The following is a 23599-nucleotide window of genomic DNA, read 5'->3' on the forward strand; positions in this document are numbered from 1 at the left end:
TCTTGGTCTTTAAGAGTGACAATAGAACTCCGTGTGTATTGCTGTGGCATGGTTTGGGTAAACAGCTTAATGACGTTTCTCCGCATCCTTCCTAATAATCTAATGCCTTTAGAGTAAGCACTACTGGAGCACATAAAATATTGGGAGATGTGCCTCCCTGTAATAGTTATCCCTAAATACTGAGTTATCTGTTGATTTGCTTTATAATTAGGCAGCTCTCTAATACAAAACTGTGTTGTCCACCCTCCAAAATCTTACGAGTCATGACCACAGGAAGATTTCAGTTTTGGCTCAGGAGCAACATAACAGGTTATGGGTATTCTTCAAATCCTCCTGGTGAGCTTAGACATTGCCATGAGAAGCCTGTGTTAAATGTACAGTAAAGACAGGACAGAGATGTTTATTACAAGCAATGAATTGCTTGCAGTAATATTGTTTGTAATCAGTGTAATAGATTGCATTGATTAAATTGTTTAATTGACCACCAACTGCCTAATACATTTGTTTTAATTAGTATGACTGCTGCAGGATGCTTAATTAACCAGAGAAAGAAAGCTCACAATTATACATTCTAGTACAAAACTTTGTTTATTTCAGAAGGGAACATTAAAGTCTTAAATACCACATTACCCAGTTAAAAACACTCTCAGGTTTCCCCAGTTTCTCAGGCTGCTAGTCAATTCCTGCCTATTTACCAAAATCGGTATGTTATTATCCTGTTTGTTTTTTTTTTTTTGTACATTTCTGTGAGGCTCCTATTCTACGGATTTAAGTTGTGTAAAAACAATAGTGCCATTTGCTTTCACTTTTAAAGGTATTTAATAAAACTGGAAATAGCCGCCATACCACCAGCACTTCAGAAAAGGTCATCCACTTGAAGCTAAGAATGTTCAGGCCGGGCCAGTAACTGGATGAGTGATCATCTAGGAAAAGCCTGGATTACTGCGGGAAGAGGTGTTGGTGAGGCCAGCAGATAACGCTTACCCTGTGGTCTGAACATGGATTCCAGCGGTGTGATGTGGACACTGTGACGTAAACACAGAGCCATCCTTCAGATGAGACTTAAGCTGAGATCCTGATTCTCTGTGGTCATAAAAGATCCCTGGGCATCCTTCATAAAGAGCAGGGTGTATTCTGATGTCCAAGCTAAATTTGTCCTCCTAGTAATCCCCTGTATCTAATTGCCTTTCACTTTCTCACCACTTCACCACCTAATGGCTAAAGTGTGGTGAGCGTATTGGTGCAAAAATGACTGCTGTTGCATCATACAGGTGGATGAAGTGGCTCTCCAGTCACTATGAAATGTGCTTTGAGTAGTGAGAAAAGCACTATGTAAATGTAAACACTTATTATTAAATAATTTCTGTCTCTTCACAACACCATTGTTATTTACTACAGATGTACACATTTCCATGATAAATGTATCCATGGGTGCACTTCCTGGTTCTTCGAGATAATGGATGGAACCTCAAAATTTTTATTATGTGTATTTATTTAGTGATCTTTTGGGAGACAACTTCATTGCTTTGAATTTCATACTACATGTCTTGGTTTCTGATTTTGGGTTTTACTGCAGCTCACTCTTACATTTTTGTTTCGAACTTGGCTAGGTTTCTCATCATTTTTTCGAAATCTGCTTTGTTTCATGGCAGAAAGTTGTCTGTTCTGTGAGGCCATTGTAAGCTCAAATCCAATCAGTTGTGCTGTTGGAGGTACTTCCTCACACAAAACAAACACCCCTAGCCAGACATATTTATTTATTTAATGTTGCTCTGAAGTGAACTGATTTTGGGGTTCCATTTTACGAGTAGTCCCAAGATAAGATCACTTGAAGGGGTGAGTCAGTCCATCTCTGTCGATGCCCTCACCCCAACTAAGTCTGTTATTGGTAAAGTATCTATTCTGAGGATAAACTCTCACGTAAACTCTCTCAGCCTGTCTAATCACTGTGCATAACTCATTCAGGTCAGCAAGGTTTATGCAAACTCTGCTCAAACTGGTATTATATCTGCAGGTTTTAAGAGGCAGAGTTACAAATATCGACATTATGTACATGCTTGTCTGCTATGCCAAAGCCTACTACATTATAATGAGGTACTGTATGCAGTGCTCTCACTTCTCAAACAACTGTGATGAACAGTAAACTCTCTTGATTGTTTGGCCTGGGGAGTTCTGAATATGTTTCAGTGGGTTCTCATTACATTTAACAATGCCTTTATGACTTGTTCATTCTGGCAAAGGCACTGTATAATCATTATGAAATGTGAGTATGCAAAAATCAAGAGCTTTAGAAACTTAGTCGATTAACTTCTTGACATTTATGTCACAAAGAAATCCCCAATGTTTCATCTAAAATGGTTGTAAAGAAGATGAGTTTATGGCTTGGCTTTTGGAGGGGTTTCTTCTTTGCCTGTGAACGGAACAGTTAGTTAAGTGTCTTCTACATTACTTTTAATTCCATCATAATTATGTAAATTGAGATTTTTTCCAATTCAACCCTTCCAACAATACAGGTCTTGCAATGCAAGATGCATATAAAGTACAAAAAGATTTAAAGTTATTCCTATGCTGAAAATGAAAGAAGGTTAAAGACATAACTTTTTGGCTGTATGGCCTTCATCAGGTGTGCAGATGTAAATGAAAGAACAAGCATAGTAACGTATCGGAGGCGAAGGAGGGAACTATGCCAGGGCAGATGAAGGGAGAAGAGGTGAAAGTAGGTAATAAAAAGCTGTCATTAGAAAAGATAAAGGGAGAAATTAAAAAGTTAGTTGGTCATTAAGAACTGGAAAAATATATCTTCATATATACAGTACGTATGCTTTTTAATCTCCCCCGTCATCTTCTCTAACGGCAGCATTTTCATACCTACTGTACTCTTTCATCTGCCCTGGCTTTCTTCCCTCCTTCCTCTCCAATGCATGTTACTTATTCTTTCCTTTTAAGTTGTGTGTTGAGTCCTTAACCCTTCCTTTTCAGCATGGAGATAACCTTCAACTTTTTTTTCATTGCAGAAGCATACTGATGCAGCCCTACACTAACTACATATAAAGTATGTCTCCTAACGGGTGTTCTAAATTGTTGCACATTTGTCTTAGAGATTTTGGTCTGATCTTTTGTGTGAAAATGAGAAAGGCATGTGGTATGATTAAAGAACTCGTCATCTTGCACAACAGCTTTTTTCACTCTTCCCTTCTGGCAAAAGGCCCAAGACCATTGGCATTCACACCAGTAATTTCAGGGATAGTTTCTACCCAAATGTCATAAGGTTGCTGACCACGTCAATCATAAGAATTCAAATATTGTATCCTAACAGTGTACATAAATATATCATACTTACGAACAGAGTTTGTATGTATTGAATACTTTATGGTTATATATATATATGGTATATTGCTTATTAAGTATATTTTTGATTTATTTATTTTGTTTTATATTTTTGTCAGCGATTCTGAGGAGACATGCAAGTATACATTTCATTTTACTATGTATACATTACAGTAAACTTGATTTGAAATGAATTCCTATCAGACATAATAATCAAGTGTTCATCTGCTTATGACTCTTTATTTGAAACGTGTATTTTGTTTATTTTTAGGTAAATTAGAAACTGACTTCAAATTCTGTGGTTTTCGGAACCACACTGGAGAACAGAGTATGAATTTTGATGTGAGTCCAGGATGTGAAAACATTACCTTCTCTAGCAATGAGAGCACCCTTTCTATAACTGGTAAAATAACTGTCAACTGTCAAAATTCTTCCCACATTAAACTACCAAATGATTCCAGTCGGAAAGTCATGTTCTGCATCCACTGGGATGGATTTCTGGATTATCTCTGGATTGATTATGACAGCCATATTTATCACATCTGTGAACCTTCATCACCACAACAAACCTGCTGCACAAGTTTATCACACAGAGAAGGAGGAATTGAAAGTGCTAATGGAATTAAAAATGCCAGCATTCAAGGAGATTTAATAACAACCAAATTACAAGGATATCATACCTTCTCTGGAGAAGCTGATGATTGTGGTAAGGCCCACTAAAAATTATAAATGCAAAAACAAAACATATTACCAGTAAATGTTAAAGTACTAAATTAAGACAAAAATTGTTTTAAAGGAATACTTTATCAGAAACTAATATTTTTATATGCTATTTACCCCAAGTAGTTTGCAGTATTGCTTAAAAAAATGTATTCTCATATTTGCATGCTGATAAAATAAAAAGTTTCTGATACATTTTACAATGTAAGTCTATGGTGACAAATGCTGGACAACAGAAAACAACATCAAAACTATTAAAAAAAATTTAAATTACTTATGCCACATAATCCACTTGTAAAGTCATCCAGTGGCTTATTCACAATGTCCTAAGCACGTGTATTTCCTATAAAATGTTGTTATCCAAGTCACTTCCAGAGAATGCTCTCTTAACCTAAAATGGAATGCACGCAGATGTGCTGAAACATTTGAATTGCAGAAACTTTTTATCACTGTTCTGCATGAAAACTATAGAATTTTTTCTTGACCATGACTCCAAAAGCGCTTGGGGTAAGTAGCATTAAAAAATATTTTTTTTGGGTTAATTAATCCTTTACAGATAACGTATGATTAAGGCGAAACCTTTTAACTGTATTTTATAGTACCATGTGTCCATGTAATAAACCTAAACTCAGTTAATTTTAATGTATAATAAAATTTGATCACCTGGACAAATAATGTTCTATTATAGAATGTACCACCTTGACCAAAAAACAAGGTCGACACCATAAAAAATATATAAATACTGTAAATGTCTTGGAAAAACAAGGGGAAGATGGACAAATAAGGAAGTAAACACACAGTACTAAACAGTAAACACCAAGCAGCCTCTCTTGGACCTTCTGACAACTATTATACTGGTGCTAAAATGTTTATGAACCCATTAGTGATGGAGAAGTTTAGAGAAAGCCAGAAGGAGTTGCATTGCGTCTTTGTGGACCAGGAGAAAGCATATGACAGGGTGCCTCGAGAGGAGCTGTGGTATTGTACGAGGAAGTAGGGAGTGGCAGAGAAGTACATAAGAGTCATACAGGATATGTACGAAGGAAGTGTGACAGTGGTGAGGTCTGCGGTAGGAGTGATGGATGCATTCAAGTTGGAGGTGGGATTACATCAGGGATCGGCTCTGAGCCCTTTCTTATTTGCAATGGTGATGGACAGGTTGACAGACGAGATTAGACAAGAGTCCCTGTGGACTATGATGTTTGCTGATGACATTGTGATCTGTAGCGAGAGTAGGGAGCAGGTTGAGGAGACCCTGGAGAGGTGGAAATATGCTCTATAGAGGAGAGGAATGAAAGTCAGTAGGAACAAGACAGAATACATGTGTGTAAATGATAGGGAGGTCAGTGGAATGGTGAGGATGCAGGGAGTAGAGTTGGCAAAGGTGGATGAGCTTAAATAGTTGGGATCAACAGTACAGAGTAATGGGGATTGTGGGACAGAGGTGAAAAAGAGAGTGTAGGCAGGGTGGAATGGGTGGAGAAGAGTGTCAGGAGTAATTTGTCACAGACGGGTATCAGCAAGAGTGAAAGGGAAGGTCTACAGGACGGTAGCGAGACTAGCTATGTTATATGGATTGGAGATGGTGGCACTGACCAGAAAGCAGGAGACAGAGCTGGAGGTGGCAGAGTTAAAGATGCTAAGATTTTCACTGGGTGTGACAAGGATGGACAGGATTAGAAATGAGTACATTAGAGGGTCAGCTCAAGTTGGACGGTTGGGAGACAATGTCAGAGAGGTGAAATTGCATTGGTTTGGACATGTGCAGAGGAGAGATGCAGGGTATATTGGGAGAAGGATGCTAAGGATAGAGCTGCCAGGGAAGTGAAAAAGAGGAAAGCCTAAGAGGAGGTTTATGGATGTGGTGAGAGAGAACATGCAGGTGATGGGTGTAACAGAACAAGATGTAGAGGACAGGAAGATATGGAAGAAGATGATCTGCTGTGGCAGCCCCTAACAGTAGCAGCCGAAAGAAGAAGAAAAATTTTCTATATTTCTACATAAATATGATCTAATATGGAATCAGATTTTTACTCAAGTTCTAAACCTAGATATGGATAACCAAAGTAAACAAGTGGCATAAAAACATTACACTTGTTCATTTATTTATTGAGGAAAATTATCCAATGTTAATATTTGTATGTGAATCTTTGCTTTCAGTACTGGCATGACCCACCTTGTGCAGCAAAAAACATTTATAGAAGCTGTTGATCAGTGATGGAATATCAGCTTGACGAATTTCAGCCCTTTCTCCTTGCAGAACTGCTTCAGTTTTAGCCCAGAGATGTTAGTGGGATTTCTTGCATGAACTAGTTGCTTCCACGACATTTCTATAGGGTTAAGATCAGGACTTTGTCTCTGCCATTCCAAGACATGAAATGTCTTCTGCTTTAACCATTCTTTGGTAGAATGACTTGTGTATTTAGGGCTGTGGTCTTGCTGCATCACTCAGTTTCTCTTGAACTTTAGTTCACAGATGAATACCTTGACTTCTTCCTGTAGAATTTGTTGATGCAATTCAGAATTCATAGTTCCATCAGTATTAGCAAGCTGTCCTGGTTCAGAGGCAGTAAGGCAGGCTCAAACCATGATACTGCCACCACCATGTTTCACAGCATGCTTCAAGTTCTTATGCTAAAATGTATTTTTTGTGGTTCCACCAAAAGGTTTACTTCAAAGTCAACTTTATTGGCATCTCAACCAAATATAAATATACAGAGAGACAAAATGATGAAGCTCTGGGCTCACAGTGTACATGATAAAGAGATTTGTGCGTAATCTGGAGTGAGAGGTTGTGGTCTAAGATGTTAGGGTAGGGTGGAAGATCATGGGGGCTGCATTGTGTTGAGGAGTCTGACAGCTGGGGGTTTGGTCTGGGGAGGGAGTTATCACATAACCTGAAAGATTTGCTGATGTTTTGGACTCCTTTCTCTCCACAGAACATATTTCCAGTATTCTTCTGGTATATACAGTTAGGTCCATAAATATTTGGACAGAGACAACTTTTTTCTAATTTTGGTTCTGTACATTACCACAATTAATTTTAAATGAAACAACTCAGATGCAGTTGAAGTGCAGACTTTCAGCTTTAATTCAGTGGGGTGAACAAAACGATTGCATAAAAATGTGAGGCAACTAAAGCATTTTTTTAACACAATCCCTTCATTTCAGGGGCTCAAAAGTAATTGGACAATTGACTCAAAGGCTATTTCATGGGCAGGTGTGGGCAAGTCCGTCATTATGTCATTATCAATTAAGCAGATAAAAGGCCTGGAGTTGATTTGAGATGTGGTGCTTGCATGTGGAAGATTTTGCTGTGAACAGACAACATGCAGTCAAAGGAGCTCTCCATGCAGGTGAGAGAAGCCATCCTTAAGCTGCGAAAACCGAAAAAAACCCATCCGAGAAATTGTTACAATATTACGAGTGGCAAAATCTACAGTTTGCTACATCCTGAAAAAGAAAGCAAGCACTGGTGAACTCACGCAAAAAGACCTGGACGTCCACAGAAGACAACAGTAGTGGATGATCGCAGAATCATTTCCATAGTGAAGAGAAACCCCTTCACAACAGCCAACCAAGTGAACAACACTCTCCAGGGGGTAGGTGTATCGATATCCAAGTCTACCATAAAGAGAAGACTGCATGAAAGTAAATACATAGGGTGCACTGCAAGGTGCAAGCCACTCATAAGCCTCAAGAATAGAAAGGCTAGATTGGACTTTGCTAAAGAACATCTAAAAAAGCCAGCACAGTTCTGGAAAAACATTCTTTGGACAGATGAAACCAAGATCAACCTCTACCAGAATGATGGCAAGAAAAAAGTATGGAGAAGGTGTGGAACAGCTCATTATCCAAAGCATACCACATCATCTGTAAAACACAGTGGAGGCAGTGTGATGGCTTGGGCGTGCATGGCTGCCAGTGGCACTGGGACACTAGTGTTTATTGATGATGTGACACAGGACAGAAGCAGCCGAATGAATTCTGAGATGTTCAGAGACATACTGTCTGCTCAAATCCAGCTAAATGCAGTCAAATTGATTGGGTGGCGTTTCAAGATACAGATGGACAATGACCCAAAACATACAGCAAAGCAAGGAAGTGGAAAATTCTTGAATGGCCAATTCAGTCACCTGATCTTAACCCAATTGAGCATGCATTTCACTTGTTGAAGACTAAACTTCGGACAGAAAGGCCCACAAACAAACAGCAACTGAAAGCCGCTGTAGTAAAGGCCTGACAGAGCATTAAAAAGGAGGAAACTCAGCATCTGGTGATGTCCATGAGTTCAAGACTTCAGGCTGTCATTGCCAGCAAATGGTTTTCAACCAAGTATTAGAAATGAACATTTTATTTCCAGTTATTTAATTTGTCCAATTACTTTTGAGCCCCTGAAATAAAGGGATTGTGTTAAAAAAAATGCTTTAGTTGCCTCACATTTTTATGCAATTGTTTTGTTCACCCCACTGAATTAAAGCTGAAAGTCTGCACTTCAACTGCATCTGAGTTGTTTTATTTAAAATTCATTGTGGTAATGTACAGAACCAAAATTAGAAAAAAGTTGTCTCTGTCCAAATATTTATGGACCTAACTGTACATGTGGTTTTTAGAAAACTTTAGACACCCAGGCAGCAGTCCTGTTTTTTTAGAATATTGGCTTTCTCCATTCAACTCTGCCATGCTTGCCATTGTTGATCAGTGTTCTTCTTATGCTGGACTCATGGACATTGACATTAGCCAATGCAAGACGAGACCCTTAGACTTTACCATGGTGTTATATTTGACCTCCTTGAATATTACATACCTTGCACTTGCAGTGGTCCTTGTTGGTCAGCTACTCCTGGGGAAAAAATGGCTTTAAATTTCCTCCATTTGCACACAATCTGCCTTACAGTGGACTATGGAATCCAAACTCTTTACAAATAGTTTTGCAACCTTTTCCAGTCTGGTGTGCATGAACAACCTTTTTTCCCCGAAGTCCCCAGAAATCTCCTCAGATTGAGGCATGACACAATGCTCTACAAACCTGTTCGGTGAAGATGAGACTTTGACAGTGAAGGCCCAGATTTATGGTCTTTAAATAGATCAGAGCCTTCCACTCTCAAAATGGATGTCACCCCATTGATTGGAACACCTGACTCCAATTTCTTCTTCAAAAGAACTGATAATCCTAAACATTCACAGACGTTCCCCTCACACAAATATTTAACATTGGATCATTTTCCTCAGTAGATATATCAGGTAAAATCCCCATTCAACCCTCTAATGTCCAGTCTTACTGATGCAGCTCTTCTGGTGAAAATGATTTACAGAATGGAGTGACCACTGCACACTGCAAGAGACAAGAGACAGTGATCTCCATTCATTTACCTGAAGCAGACGTACCTGAAGAACACTTATTGGTAACAGCCCCCTACCCCTTTAGGAGAACTTGTTTGATTTTTACTCATATCTGTCTTGTGTTTGGCCCATCAGTAAGCCCAAATTCTGTGTTCTGGCAGTGTATCTGGAGTCTGACTTCCAGTAACAAGAAAATTTGAGAAACCTGAATAAGCTTCAAAATAAAACACTGTGTTAATCAAAGTACCTCGCATTTGTGAACCATGTAGTTTCACTATGCTGTATGCTTGCCAGTTGTTTGGTGTATTAATACAAGAAATACTTTCCTATGCAAATACCCAACAACATTGAAAAGTTGTAATAATTCAAAGTGAGTGTAGAAATGATTTTTAATATAAGCCAACGGAAATGTGATACATACCTATTGTATAAATTCTATGATGTGTTTATTTGACTACTATGTGAAGTAGCTTACCTGTAATTGCACATTAGCAGAAGAGCTGTAACTCAGCTTAAAGTTATAGAGTTGTATCTAATTTTGTATTATTTCATTGTAGCCAAAACAGTGTGTGAAAATGCGTATAGCCCAGAAAAACCAAAGTCAGATCTGGAAAAAGGATACCAGTAAGTACTGTTCTCTTTTAAAAAGCATTGATTTGGACACAAAAAACATTCACATATAAAGTAATGAAGTACAATATGTTCAGGCAATTTTTACTTGTTGTGACGGATGGCCGGGGCCCATGCCTGGCTGGGACGCCCCATCACCACATCTGCCAGGGGGACAAGGGTGGGAAGCCCAGTATCTCCCCCTGGATGCTAGATGGCAGCCTCCCTGGGTTGCAGCGGTGCCTCAGACTCCCCCAGGGCTTCATGGAGGTTGGAGTTCTGTGCAGCTCTGTGGGGTTCTGCAGGCGCCGCCAGGGGGTGCTGCAACAGGAGCTGCTGGCACCTTTTGGGCACTGGTTTCACCTTACCCGGAAGTGCAGCCGGATGTTGGCAATCAACCACATGGAGCACTTCCGGGTACCTGATAAAAGGGAGCCAGCGACCACCACTAAGCAGCCAGAGTCGGGTGGAAGGAGGAAAAAACTTGCTGAGGAGGTGCGGTGGTGGAAGAGAGGAGGATAAGTGCTTCTTGTTACTTGGGTGCTTAAGTGCTTGGGACTGTGTTGTGTCTGTGGGTACGGGAAAGGCGTAGCCCACAGACGAAGAAAAATAAAAGTTTGTTTATTTTAAACGTGCCTCCCGTGTCCAATCTGTGTTGGGTCAGGCGCTATACAGCGTCCATTCTTACAGTGTATAATTTATGTATAGTATTTGGCATCCAGTCACTTTTGCCCAAATAAACTGTCCACTCACAACTAATTTTTATAGTTAATACACTGGAAGTTGAAGATACTTTATAAAGTCACACAATATGGTGACTGAACTAGTAATCTTATCTAATGTCATTAAAATTTCCAAACATTAACTAATATTGTCACCAACTAAACACTGTTTACACCTTTTAATTTGTCTTTTTTCCTAGAGTGGTGGCTCTAAGGCTAGGGATTTGCACTGGCATTCGGAAGGTTGCCGGTTCGAATCCTGTAAATGCCAAAAGTGACTCTACTTCATTGGGCCCTTGAGCAAGACACTTAACCTACAATTGCTCCATCCTGCCTATGACATTAATCTGCATCCAGCCCTGCATGCAGGCCCTCCAACCTGCAGGGAAAAACCTGCGGGTTGGTGGCAGAATTGGCACTCCAGCCACCATAAAAAACCTCACACTGGTTCCACTCCATCTGAACTCTTGTGGTGCTGAGGTGTCACCCATTGCATGGCTGCACTCAGGTCCTAATCTGGGATCCTGAGTTGATTTGTCATGTGGTGGGTGCTGCAATGCACTGCTTCAGCGCGTGCTCCTAACCTTTATAATTTGTTTAGTGACCTCATGCAAGACTTCAGTATAGTTAAGGAAGTCCCAGTCTCACGCCTTCTATTCAAGGATGATGTTCTATCACATATCAGACTTCATAAAATTGAACGGCTCCTGGTGGTCTTGCTTTTCACCCATGTTCCTAGTTTTCCAGGATATCGTCTGCAGTGGTGCCCTCAAACAAGGACACCCATCTGTTGGGCTTTCCACCTCCTTGGCATGGCCCGTTTTTCCACACTGACATGCAGAATGACAATGAGTTTTCCTTGATTTTGTCATATGTTAGAAGGTTCTCCTATTTTATACCACACTAGTGCCGCTTGCACACCTTTATCCCTTCTTTCAGACTGGGCAACTCTTCATAGTGGTTTAGTATGACATGTAATTGTTTATCCCAAATTCATCTTCCTATTTTATACTTATAATACCACTTGGATTCCCTTTACTTATGCTACATATTTTATAGTGTTTGTGCTGGTAGTGACTTTGTGTTGTTTAGCTGAGCTAATGCAATACCACAGACCAGCATGTCTTCAGCTGAGCAGTGTACGTATGGATGGCTGTATGTAAAATTAGAACAAACGCAAGTGAAACTGAGCTGTCTGCCAAGCATCCTCTTGGTCCATTTTAATCAAAGGTGTTGTCTGATGTAGATAAGCCTGAGCATTTTATAATTCGAAAGTAGCACAGTATAATTGGTATATATCAAGTAACAATGTATGTGTAGACCAGTTAATACTGGCATATGGCAAACTCAGCTTGAATAAGCTTGTAGATAAGTTCGTACTACAAGATTTAAGTCAATTCTGAACCATCATCAATAATACATAAGGCAGAGACCGTGTTGAGTCTGGAGTTTGAACCAACATTGAATAACATTTTGCATCTTTGTAATTTTCAAAATTATTCTTTTTTTGCACACTTTATTGTTGGTGTTTACATCAAAGAGATGAACAGCTTTCTGGTGCATTTATATTTCTAAACTATGACATAAATTAAAATAAATACCATTGAAAATAATTTGGATAATAATATTCAGTTACTTATTTAAATACAGCCAAAAGGCAGAGAAATTGAGCTGAATGCTGCAATAATTAAAAAAAAGAATTTGGTTGTGAGTGTCAGTAGGCTTTGTGCCCTAGGAACCAAGTTACTCAAACTATTCTATAACATTTCAGTAGTTATTTACCACTCTGATGCAATATTTCTGATCATAAAATAGGTCATTACGATAGCAATTGACAAGAAGAATTCATAATTAATTGCAGAATTATGGTATTTGAGGTTTCCTCTACAGTGCACAATTTTGCTCAAAAACTAATCAGCACATCGTCATCTCATAACAGGCTTAAGTTTTGAGTTTGGTATTTTTCCATCCAGCCATTTTAGCTCTCAAGAAACTGTGACACACACAGACACTCACCCATCATCGAGATATTGATGTTTTTGGTATCAGGGGACCCCAAAACGTGGAGATCTGTAGAAAACCGGAGATCAATATTTTTTGACAAATCTACAGCTTTTGCACCTCCGCCACAGATGATAGGTTATGGGGGGTGGGGGGTTGCAAAGCAATAAAAATAATAAAACAACTCAAGATAAAAAGTTCATTACAAACATCACCTTCATTTTCAAATCTGCGTAATCCAATTCAGGGCAGTAGATGGCTGAAGTCTATCCTTGGGTGAAAGGCAGGAAACATCCCCTGAACAGGGTCTCATTTCATTGCAGTCACTGCATGTATACTTGGCAATTCTACATGATGATACAATATCTGTTACATTATTTAATATTATAGTCTTCCAACAAGTTCTGTTTATAAAACACGTAATCTTACTTAACATATTCTTCATTTCATACATAGAACTTTATTTTTCCCCAGGGGGAGATTTTGCCTTTTACAAACGATAGATAGATGGATATACACATACAATATGGTCTGAACACACAACAGAATGACTACGCAGGAAGAAAATTAAAAAGAAAGAAAATGTCTGCCTTGGCTATTCACAGTCATAGGGGAGGAATTATACAGACATTTTGCTGTTGGTATAAAGGAGCCCCAGTAGCGTTTCCTGGCACGCTTTTGCTGAATAATGTTTTTGGTCATCTCTTACTTTCTCTAGTGGCTGAAGCCAGTGTAATCACTTGGCTTTCTATTTAGTATGCACAGGAATTTTTTATTTTCTGCAGTTGTTGATGATATTGCAGCAACTATGTTTTCTTAGTGTATTAAATTTAATTTATGCTTCTGATATTTTAAGTGATTAATCACATTGCCAAGTATCATAAGGAATGTGCCACAGATTAAATGTATATCATTGATGAAACAAAAATATGAAAGATCCTATATGGTATATAAAGCTAAATTTTACAATGTCTACTACTGCAAAGCTTTTCCTAAAAATTATTAGTTGTGCAGGACTACAGAGAGAGAGAGAAAGAGAAAGACAAGGGTTTGCAAATTAGAGAAGCACTCTTTGTGTCGTATGTACAGTACATTGATCACCATATTTACAATTGGGTTAAAGTGTTCACTTAGTGTCATGTCTTGCTATATGGTTGCAAGACATAGACACTATCCAGTGACCTGAGATGAAATCTGGACTTCTTTGGTACTGTGTCTCTATGGAGAATCCTTGGGTACTGCTGGTTTGAATTTGTGTCAAATGAGCAGTTCCTCACGGAGTTCTGAATGAGGCACATTACACGCATTGTGAGGGAGCATCAGTTACAGCATTACAGCCATGTGGCGTGAATCCTCATTGTTGACTGGTCCAGGCCAAGGGGATGCCCACGTAACAACTGGCTGTGGCAAGTAGATGGTCATTTCCAGGGGGGTGGGACTGGGCCAAGTGTCTGCCCTGGAGGTTGCCAATCTGGATCCTGAGCTGTTTCGTCGTGTGGTGGATGCAGCAAGGCACTGTATCAGTGCATGCTCCCCAACCTGACCTGACCGGTCCACTAAGTGTCAGTCTAATCTGCCTTACCTCACTTGTATGCACATACTGTATATGTGTATGCAAAACAGGTTATTTATGAAACAGAATATCTGTAGTTAAAATGTAAACTTTTAAGAGCATCATGACAAAGGAAGAGACATTAAAAAAGATATACGATTGAAATTCACTACTCTATCTAGGGATTGTGGACTTTGAGGAAAATCAACTATTATTTTCAATCCAGTGTACAGCTGCATTTCACATTTATTTCTTTAATATTAAGTTACATAGTAAATCAATCTTTTTTACACTTACAAAAGAAGCACACATATTGATATGCCACATTAAACACTGAAACTTTTTCTTTAGTAACCATTTATGCTACAAATGCAATGGAAATATCTTAAAAGCAGCATAATATGTAATTTGAGGTTTGTGGATAGAGAGCTGCGAGATGTCAGTCTTCAATTAGTCTTCAGTTAGTTGAACGGGGAAATATGTCACACCTTGCATAAAGTAAAAGTATTTCTCTGAAACCAGTTTTAATGCTGAGCAAAAGTTATCTTGTAAAAGGGTTGTAAAAACAATACAATTTAAATGTGGCTTAGCATTAATCTGTTTGTTTAAGAACCTTGTATGTCAACCAGGAAATGAAATGCATAACCAGATACAGAAGAAATTAACTGTTAATATTGTAAGATGCTAGAGGTCGCTGTTGCCTCTTTCAACCCAACAGACAGACACACTACACACAGGGTAAAATCACCAAGAAGATCTTTAATGGTTTTTCTTCTAGATGTAGTGCCCCAAAGCACCTCCATCACCAAACCAAACAAGCAAAATAATAACCAAATCTCTCCTCCACTCCTCCCACCAAGCTCTGTCCTGCTCCCTCCCAACTCCGGCTCGCCTGGGGAGTCTCCACCAGTCCTTTAAATAGTCTTTGACCCGGAAGAGCTCCTGTCCTTCTAGCCACATGACTTGTCTGCACTTCCGGGTCAGATGGAGACTTGTGGATTTCTTCAGCCCGGAAGTACTTCTGTGGTTCCGTCCCCGTGACTCGTAAGTGCTTCCGGGCTATATGGGAAATATAAATTCTCGTGCCTTCTTGCAGCATGTCCTGGTGGCAGCCACGGCACCCAGCAGGACTGTGAAGCCAAACTCCAACTCCCATGGTGCCCTGCGGGAATCTGGGGTGCCGCTATGCTGCAGGGGCATCTCCATCTGGCATTCTGGGGGAGGTAGTGTCCCTCTGTAATTGCTTTCCCCCATCTTTCTTCTTTCTGGGTGTCCCGGCCAGGTTGAGCAGCCAGCCGTCCACCACAATATAAATTAACTAAAGCACTATTGGCAAGCACATTACAGAGTGAAACAATAAGGAATCTGCTACTCTAAAAATATGTGCTGAGCAGTGATTCCAGTGATCTAAGAAAAAGCAAAACTGTGCCTGAGGACACAACATCAGTGTCTGCCACTTTATTCAAAGCTGGAAGTCTTAGACGCTTCTATTCTATATGAGTCAGCGGCCGCAAAAAACTGTTTTGTGCTATGATGCATGTGACACCATGTGTCATATTCATGACAAAACTCTAAGTAAAATGTTGTCCTAATTAATGCAGTTTGAAATGGAATAGATCTTGGAACACAATTTTGTACTCCTTCCTCTTTAGTTCTACACATTTTTGCAATACTCCAGATGTTGTGCTACAAAATATATTTTCAGTACATGGATGTAAAACCAAAATCTTGAACAGCCCTAAACTACTGCCAAGTCTGTTTTATTTTTGTAATTTCTATTGGGTAACCCTCAGTCAATACAATATTGCCAGTCAGCCAGTAGGTGGCAGTGAACTAAGCTTTTCAAGAATGAATACAAGAGCAAACAGCAACATTCTGTTAATTCCCACAATTGTACAAAAAAGTAAAACATGTAATGTGTAGGTTGAAGTTGGCTGATACATGCTTTGACCAGCTTTGACCACACTGAAGGTGGTTTCAGGCGTATTCAATAAGGCCCTGAAGATTTGAGGACTTGGTAGAGGATCGAAAAATGTAAAATTCAGTATATCTGTTTGTCAAGTATCTAATTGGCAATACAGTATTGTAATTATTATATAATCGTACATTATATTACCCTTAATCAGCAACTTTCATTCCAGGAGCCTGTTGAAAATGCAAGAATAAAATGACAGAAGCACAACTATTTTAATTTTTGAATATTTTTAATAGGGTGGCACGGTGGTGCAGTGGATAGCGCTGCTGCCTCGCAGTTGGGAGATCTGAGGACCTGGGTTCGCTTCCCGGGTCCTCCCTGCGTGGAGTTTGCATGTTCTCCCCGTGTCTGCGTGGGTTTCCTCCGGGCGCTCCGGTTTCCTCCCACAGTCCAAAGACATGCAGGTTAGGTGGATTGACGATTCTAAATTGGCCCTAGTGTGTGCTTGGTGTGTGGGTGTGTTTGTGTGTGTCCTGCGGTGGGTTGGCACCCTGCCCAGGATTGGTTCCCTGCCTTGTGCCCTGTGTTGGCTGGGATTGGCTCCAGCAGACCCCCGTGACCCTGTGTTCGGATTCAGCGGGTTGGAAAATGGATGGATGGATATTTTTAATAGCATCAGTATGGCGCTGTCTCAAAGTGTGTTTTATAGCACAGTCCCATTTCTAACCTTTTGTTGCATGGTTTACTCGTTTAGTGTCTCAGTGCATTGTTGGACAGTTTTTTACAATGTATTATCTAACAAAATAAAAAGCTCAGTTTTCTTGATAATTTCAGTAGAATTATATGTTAATGGGAGTAAAACAGATTTATTAATTGGGGTTGTTATTTTATCTTTTTAGAATTTCCTATGGACTAGATGACAAATTGATGAAGGCCAATTTTTCAGCAAAGGTGAATCGATTTGATCTGCCATGTGCTCACACAACAGTCTTCAAAGTTAAAGACTTAGAAGAAATACCAAATAAAAACGTGACACCCAGGGTGAGCATCGTCCTTTTCTTTAACTGATTTATCCCTCCATCCAAGTATGAACCCACTTTTTTCTGGTACAGGGTGGCAGGGAACATGATCCAAGGCCTCTCCATCATATATTGAATCCAATGCAGGAACCAAACTCTAGATGGGCCCCCAGCCCCATTATTGAGTGCACCCACCCACACTCGTATATAATGGGTTGGTTTTTAACTGCAAATGAACTTAACAAATACGGTACATGTGTTGTTGGAGTAACTAGACAAAACTCATGCCAACACAAGAAGAAAATGAAAACTCCACCCAGACAAATATTGGGTGCAGATTCTCTCAGTGCAAAAAATTAATATGCAAAAACTGGACAAAAAAACTAGAAATGGGAGTTGCTTTGCTTTTATTTAGCATAACAGTCTGTCAAAGGGATAAGCAACATTTGCTGGACTAAGATTCTCTAAGTAATGTAAATAATCATACACATTTTTTGATAAGTCAATCATTCTTACAGTAAGGAAAACAAGATTTAATGGTGTGATATAAAAGCTTTTGACTTGCTTAGATTTCATTTTTTGCTGTGCTGACCTGTGGGACTGAGGTGCTTTCTACTGAATCAGTCCTCAATCTAATATTTTATACAATTATTAGCAAATGTTTATTGAAACGTTTGTCAAAACTGTTAGTCACTTTGTAGCTTCATTTTATAAAATGTCTTGTAATTATAAAATATTCATTTCAACTGAAGGTTTTTTTTTTAGTATAAGTGAAGACCTTTTTGGATTAAATACAAGCAGAACAAAACCAATAACAGTCTAATAACATCTACAAAATAATACTTGATAAACAACACAAAGAATAAATAAGCTAAGACCATACATGAGCCAGGAACAAAATTAAATGCCACACTGAAATAACTGATGCAAGTAAAGGCTTTATATTCCTCACAGGTAACTGCAGCCCTAAACTTTGCAGCACCAGAGAATCTTCATTGCAAATTAGTTTTTGCCCCTGGAGACACAACTTATAGTAAGGGACTGGGGTAAAACTACATATATTAAATAAAAATAGTACAAATTAGCTGTCCTCTGCGGATCTGCCCGCTTAGTAGTGAAACAGGCCAAACTTTAAAAATCAATAAAAAAAATTGAATAATTTGTATCGAGAAGAATTTATATTCATAGCTTTCATATCTGAGGGCCTCTTGACATACAATATTTTTGGGTTTGCTATCAGGGGCGAAAATGTAGCTGTGATCTCTTTGCCAAAAATGTAAAACGTTGGCATGGTATCTCTGGGCAAGAAGAAGGTAGGTATGCTCCAACGTCAAATATTGGCACTGTATCTGATCGTGTTCAGCTCTGATGGGAGAGCGTCCGCCACGTGGGGAAAAGAGTACGTGCCCGTGATATCTGTACCAATGAGCAGCTATCCTTTAAAACACACGTAGATGTGATCTCACTCTCAAAAACGTCAAATGTTACTCTAACAATCTGTAAATGATAATGTCTGCTGAACAAACAAGCATCACTAGCTAAGCAGAGGCAAAGTACGCTCCAACTCGTGGCGAGAGGTAGAGTGATTCGAACGTAGTGAATAAATCTGTGCTGCAACCGAACTATAATACTTTGTGCGATGAGAGACGTTGAAAAATCAACCGGAATGTTCAAGCAAACTATAGAAAAAAAAAACAATCTAAATCCTTTAAGTAGTTCTCTCGTGAAAAGTGGACAGACAGACAGGCACATTGGATTTTATATATATAGAGATAAGTATGGAAAAGCTACAAAAATAAAGAGAAGCCCTTAAGGATTAATAAAGCTTACCAAAAAAACAAACATACATAACCATCATTATATTGACAGCAAGTTTATTTTACCCCTTGCTTTTGTGTAATTTACAACTATTTTTTGTATAAATTTTTTCCTATTATGATATACACTGAACTGGTGTGAGAGATAATACAAATCAATGATTAGTGGTCTGTCATGTGCTGAGTAGCTTGTAAATTTTTGAAAGAATCATTTATGATCCTAAAAAAACTTATTTCCCAGCAAAATATAGGTAACTAAAGTAAAAACTGGTGCAGTAATGTAAATGGTGATAAACTCTGCTAATTATTATACTTTAATCCATCAGAGGCCGAGCACGGACCAGTGGCCTTCTGTGCACATTCCTCCTTCAATTGTGGAAAAACTGAATCCTAAAAAATGGAATACAGCCAAAGTAGTATGCACCTTCTTTAAATCATCTGAACTTTTTCAGGTAATGAGTTGGATTTTTATATTATTCACACTTACAGATTTTATTTTGTACATAAAATGTATCAGATTAGGAATTTAGGGAGCAGTTTAATTTTGTGATTGACATATGATTTTAAAATTCCTTCATTCTGATTTGGGATACTTTATCAAAAGAGACTTAATAAAATGAATACTATGTAAATAGTAAATAAATAAAAGCTATGATAAACACTGTCCTGGGTTTAAAAGTACCTAATGTAACATACAACATCTGTTTTCAAGCAAGAAGCAAAAGTGAAATCAGTTACAGATAATGAGCCCAGACGTGGAAATATCACCTTGTCAACACTTTCTAAGTGAAAAATGATTTATTTATTTTTAGTCTTCAGTCTGTAAATTGCGCCATACAAAGAGTGTATAGTTTTTGTGAATGGACATTTGTTATTGACAGTCATCTTACAGCTTTCTTATTTAAGTAAAACATGCAACTCCTAAAGTTAGTATCATAATTGTGCTAGCCTGTATTCGATTATATGAGGTTTGGAAGTTAATTTTAATGCATAATTTGTTAAAATGTCATATTACTTAAACCAAAAAAGGCAAATGGAACAAATGGACAAAGTGATCTCTAGACTTAATCAGAAAGAAGAAGACAAACAGTACTGTAACTTTCGTTTTAGTAGTTTGGCATCAAGTTCGGAGCTTGCCCTCTTTGAAACACTGCATTATATGCTGTACCTGTTTCCTTAAACTTTGAATATGAACAGTGAAACTTGCAAAAGTACAATAATCCTGTTCTTTTTTGCAGGACAAGGAACAAAGTGATATATTAAACGAGGATGTTGTTGGAATCAGTGTTGAAAATGAAATTATTTCTAATCTGAAAGATCCAGTAATTATTACTTTCCAACACAAAACCCCATTTACAGTAAGTACTTGGCACTTACTTATTGCACATCCAAAAGCTGTAATAATTTATCACACATTTTCTTCAAGGAAATTAGAAAGTTCATCAGTGTACTGTAGAGATGTTTGAAATTTCAAACTCTGCCTTTGAAAAGTATTAGTGTATTTTTGAACATATATTAAAATAAAGAAACATTCTGTGTAACTTTAATTGCGAGTTACTTTACTCTTTCAAATTTAAAATATGAGATGTTACTCCAACTTTTGTATATTTTCCATTTTTACTCATCTGACAGCCACTCCTGACAGCAAAACTGATCTCTAATGCAAGATAGTTAAAACACTGGAGGAGGCTCACGCGCACTGGCTTCTCGTACAGCAACTCCCTTCTCTTGCTGCTTGAGATACAGTATGTTAACCATTCAATTAGAAAAGAAAAGAAATTAATTAAAGAGGGAAACATAAAGTGAAACACTATTCACACTTAGTAATTATGTTACATTAAAAACAACCTCACAGGTGCTTTATCTGCACATTATAATTATTTAATTTGATTTGCAAAGCTCCAGACCTTCTGTCCATCAAGTCCTGAAGCAACAAACAATTTGAGCTTCAAAACATCAACAGAATTGTTAACTCTCCATTGGTTACTTCTTTTAAGAAAGTTATGTTTTAAGAAATGTATGTATCGTTCCTACTGTTAGTTACAAACCATCCATAAACAACAACTAACAATAGGATATTACATCTATGTCTATGTAAGCTACTGAGCCACCACAAGCCTATTTTGGCTATGTTTCTAACAACATGATATTGTAAGGTACTGTTAAAAAGCATATTTTTAATATACTCTCCTAACACATGTAATTGCGTTCTTGTGTTGTTATTTTTAATATGATTCATTGTTAAACAAACATTCATTAAACAAAAATGTGATAATGGACTCTTTGATGAAGTAACTAAAAAATATGAAGTGCTCCAACTTTCAAATCAGTTAACTAAGACCCTAAACTGTGGCAATGTGGGTTTAACTAAATTATAGCAAACCTTCAGATACCCTTTACTCTAATGCTTCTATACTCTTGGCTTCCTTTTAACATTTATTAAAAATGTGAAAGTATACTAAAGTTTTTATGATGTTGGGGTAAGCATCTACTAAAATTTGAAATTGCACTTTCATGTTTGTACGTGCCCTGTGTTGGCTGGGATTGGCTCCAGCAGACCCCCATGACCCTTTAGTTAGGATATAGTGGATTGGATAATGGATGGATGGATGTTTGTACTTTATTGGGGATATTTGTGGTTCTTGCATCATTTAAACTACTTTGGCCATACTGTATTTACAAGAGAGTATATCTGGGAGTAAGAAAGTGAATCATCACCTAAAAATATGACCTTATTTTTTCTTACCTTGCAGAATAAGACAACCCAATGTGTATTCTGGGATATAAAGAGCAAAGGTTGGTTATACAATATACGGTAAAGCACAAAAAGTGCACATTATGACAAAGTTTTAAAATGAGAGCAGTATTTTCATTTGACTTCTGTTTGTTTACTAATCAAAAGAGTAATATTCAACAAAGGTCATCATATTGTTAAAAATTTGTGTTTCAGAAGCCAATCTATTAAAGGGTACCCAGATTCACATAGGAGCTGTGTTTTTCCATTTATTTCTAGGGAAAACATGCAAACTCCATACTTACAGTAACCAGAAGTCAAAGTCAGGTCCTAGAAAATATATGGCAGGAAATCTATTTGAGGCAACTCTGTAAACATTTCTTAGAAATGATTCATTCCATTGCACATCAGTCTAAAATAAAGTATTAATAAAAGCTAGATGCGTGAATCCATATATCATGAGATGCTTTGTGCACAGAAAGTGTAAACAAGGTAGAAATCATAGAATACAGTACAGTTAGGCTGAGTCTCTGATCATGCTAGAATGCATAATGTTCTGGTGACAATAACAGATTTGTCTTACTGTTTCAGATAATGAAATGTTCTGGAATAGCAAAGGCTGCGTAACTTTTCAGAAAGAGAGCTCGACCGAGTGTCACTGCAATCACCTAACCTATTTTGCTGTACTTTTGGTGAGTGCTCCTTTTTTAAATGATACATTTACAAAAAAGACTCCTAGGGTTAATAGTGCACACAATTAGAGAATCATATGATATAAGTGCAGGGCAACATATTGATTCTGTAAATTACTTGACTGTTTTGTTCAATTTGCATTCATGGAATCACACAATAGTGGACTTCAAATTTGGTATTTGTTTGGAATGAGTAGCTGGCTGATAAAGTAACTGAAAACTGTTTATTTGAAAAGCAGGCTTTCTAGCTATGCCTTGTAGAATTTTTCTGCTGGCCCCTTTGACAGATTTTCCCAAAAATGGCAAGCATTCAGTATTTCTCTTTTGTTTTCTGTATAAATGTACTATATAGGTTTGTACATGGTTTAATCCTCAAGATTGTTTTTACTTGGGGTTTTTATATATTTTTGGCTTTGTTATATAGGATTTGGATTTAGGAATTTTGACAGCCTAAATTTTGGACTCTTGTTTTTTGTATTTTTGTCCTTTTTGAATTTTGGATCTACAGTAATCCCTCGCTATATCGCGCTTCGCCCTTCGCGGCTTCACTCCATCGCGGATTTTATATGTAAGCATATTTAAATATATATCGCGGATTTTTCGCTGCTTCGCGGGTTTCTGAGGACAATGGGTCTTTTAATTTCTGGTACATGCTTCCTCAGTTGGTTTGCCCAGTTGATTTCATACAAGGGACGCTATTGGCAGATGGCTGAGAAGCTACCCAGCTTACTTTCTCTCTCTCTCTTGCGCTGACTATCTGTGATCCTGACGTAGGGGGTGTGAGCAGGGGGGCTGTTCGCACACCTAGACGATACGGACGCTCGTCTAAAAATGCTGAAAGATTATCTTCACGTTGCTACCTTCTGTGTGCAGCTTTTAAGTATGCTGCACGGTGCTTCGCATACTTAAAAGCTCAAAGGGCACGTATTGATTTTTTTATCTGTCTCTCTCTGCTCCTGACGGAGGGGGTGTGAGCTGCCGCCTTCAACAGCTTTGTGCCGCGGTGCTTCGCATACTTAAAAGCAAACAGCCCTATTGATTTATTTGCTCCTTTGAAGAGGAAGATATGTTTGCATTCTTTTAATTGTGAGACTGAACTGTCATCTCTGTCTTGTCATGGAGCACAGTTTAAACTTTTGAAAAAGAGA

The 23599-nt window shown here is 38.2% G+C and overlaps 1 protein-coding gene across 2 annotated transcripts in view; it reads left to right on the top strand.

The window, feature by feature from the left end:
* The window catches only part of LOC114657795 (adhesion G-protein coupled receptor G5-like), a 114381-nt gene that overhangs the window by 70025 nt on the left and 20757 nt on the right, over positions 1 to 23599 (top strand). For both annotated transcript variants that reach the window (XM_028809697.2, XM_028809698.2), the window contains exons 4-10: positions 3599 to 4033; positions 9948 to 10014; positions 17089 to 17230; positions 19352 to 19477; positions 20264 to 20383; positions 21779 to 21821; positions 22351 to 22451. In XM_028809697.2, coding sequence (XP_028665530.1) covers positions 3599 to 4033; positions 9948 to 10014; positions 17089 to 17230; positions 19352 to 19477; positions 20264 to 20383; positions 21779 to 21821; positions 22351 to 22451 — 1034 coding nt within the window. The remainder of the gene's footprint in view (positions 1 to 3598; positions 4034 to 9947; positions 10015 to 17088; positions 17231 to 19351; positions 19478 to 20263; positions 20384 to 21778; positions 21822 to 22350; positions 22452 to 23599) is intronic.

This window comes from Erpetoichthys calabaricus, chromosome 9, assembly GCF_900747795.2.
Source record: "Erpetoichthys calabaricus chromosome 9, fErpCal1.3, whole genome shotgun sequence".
NCBI lineage: Eukaryota > Metazoa > Chordata > Cladistia > Polypteriformes > Polypteridae > Erpetoichthys > Erpetoichthys calabaricus.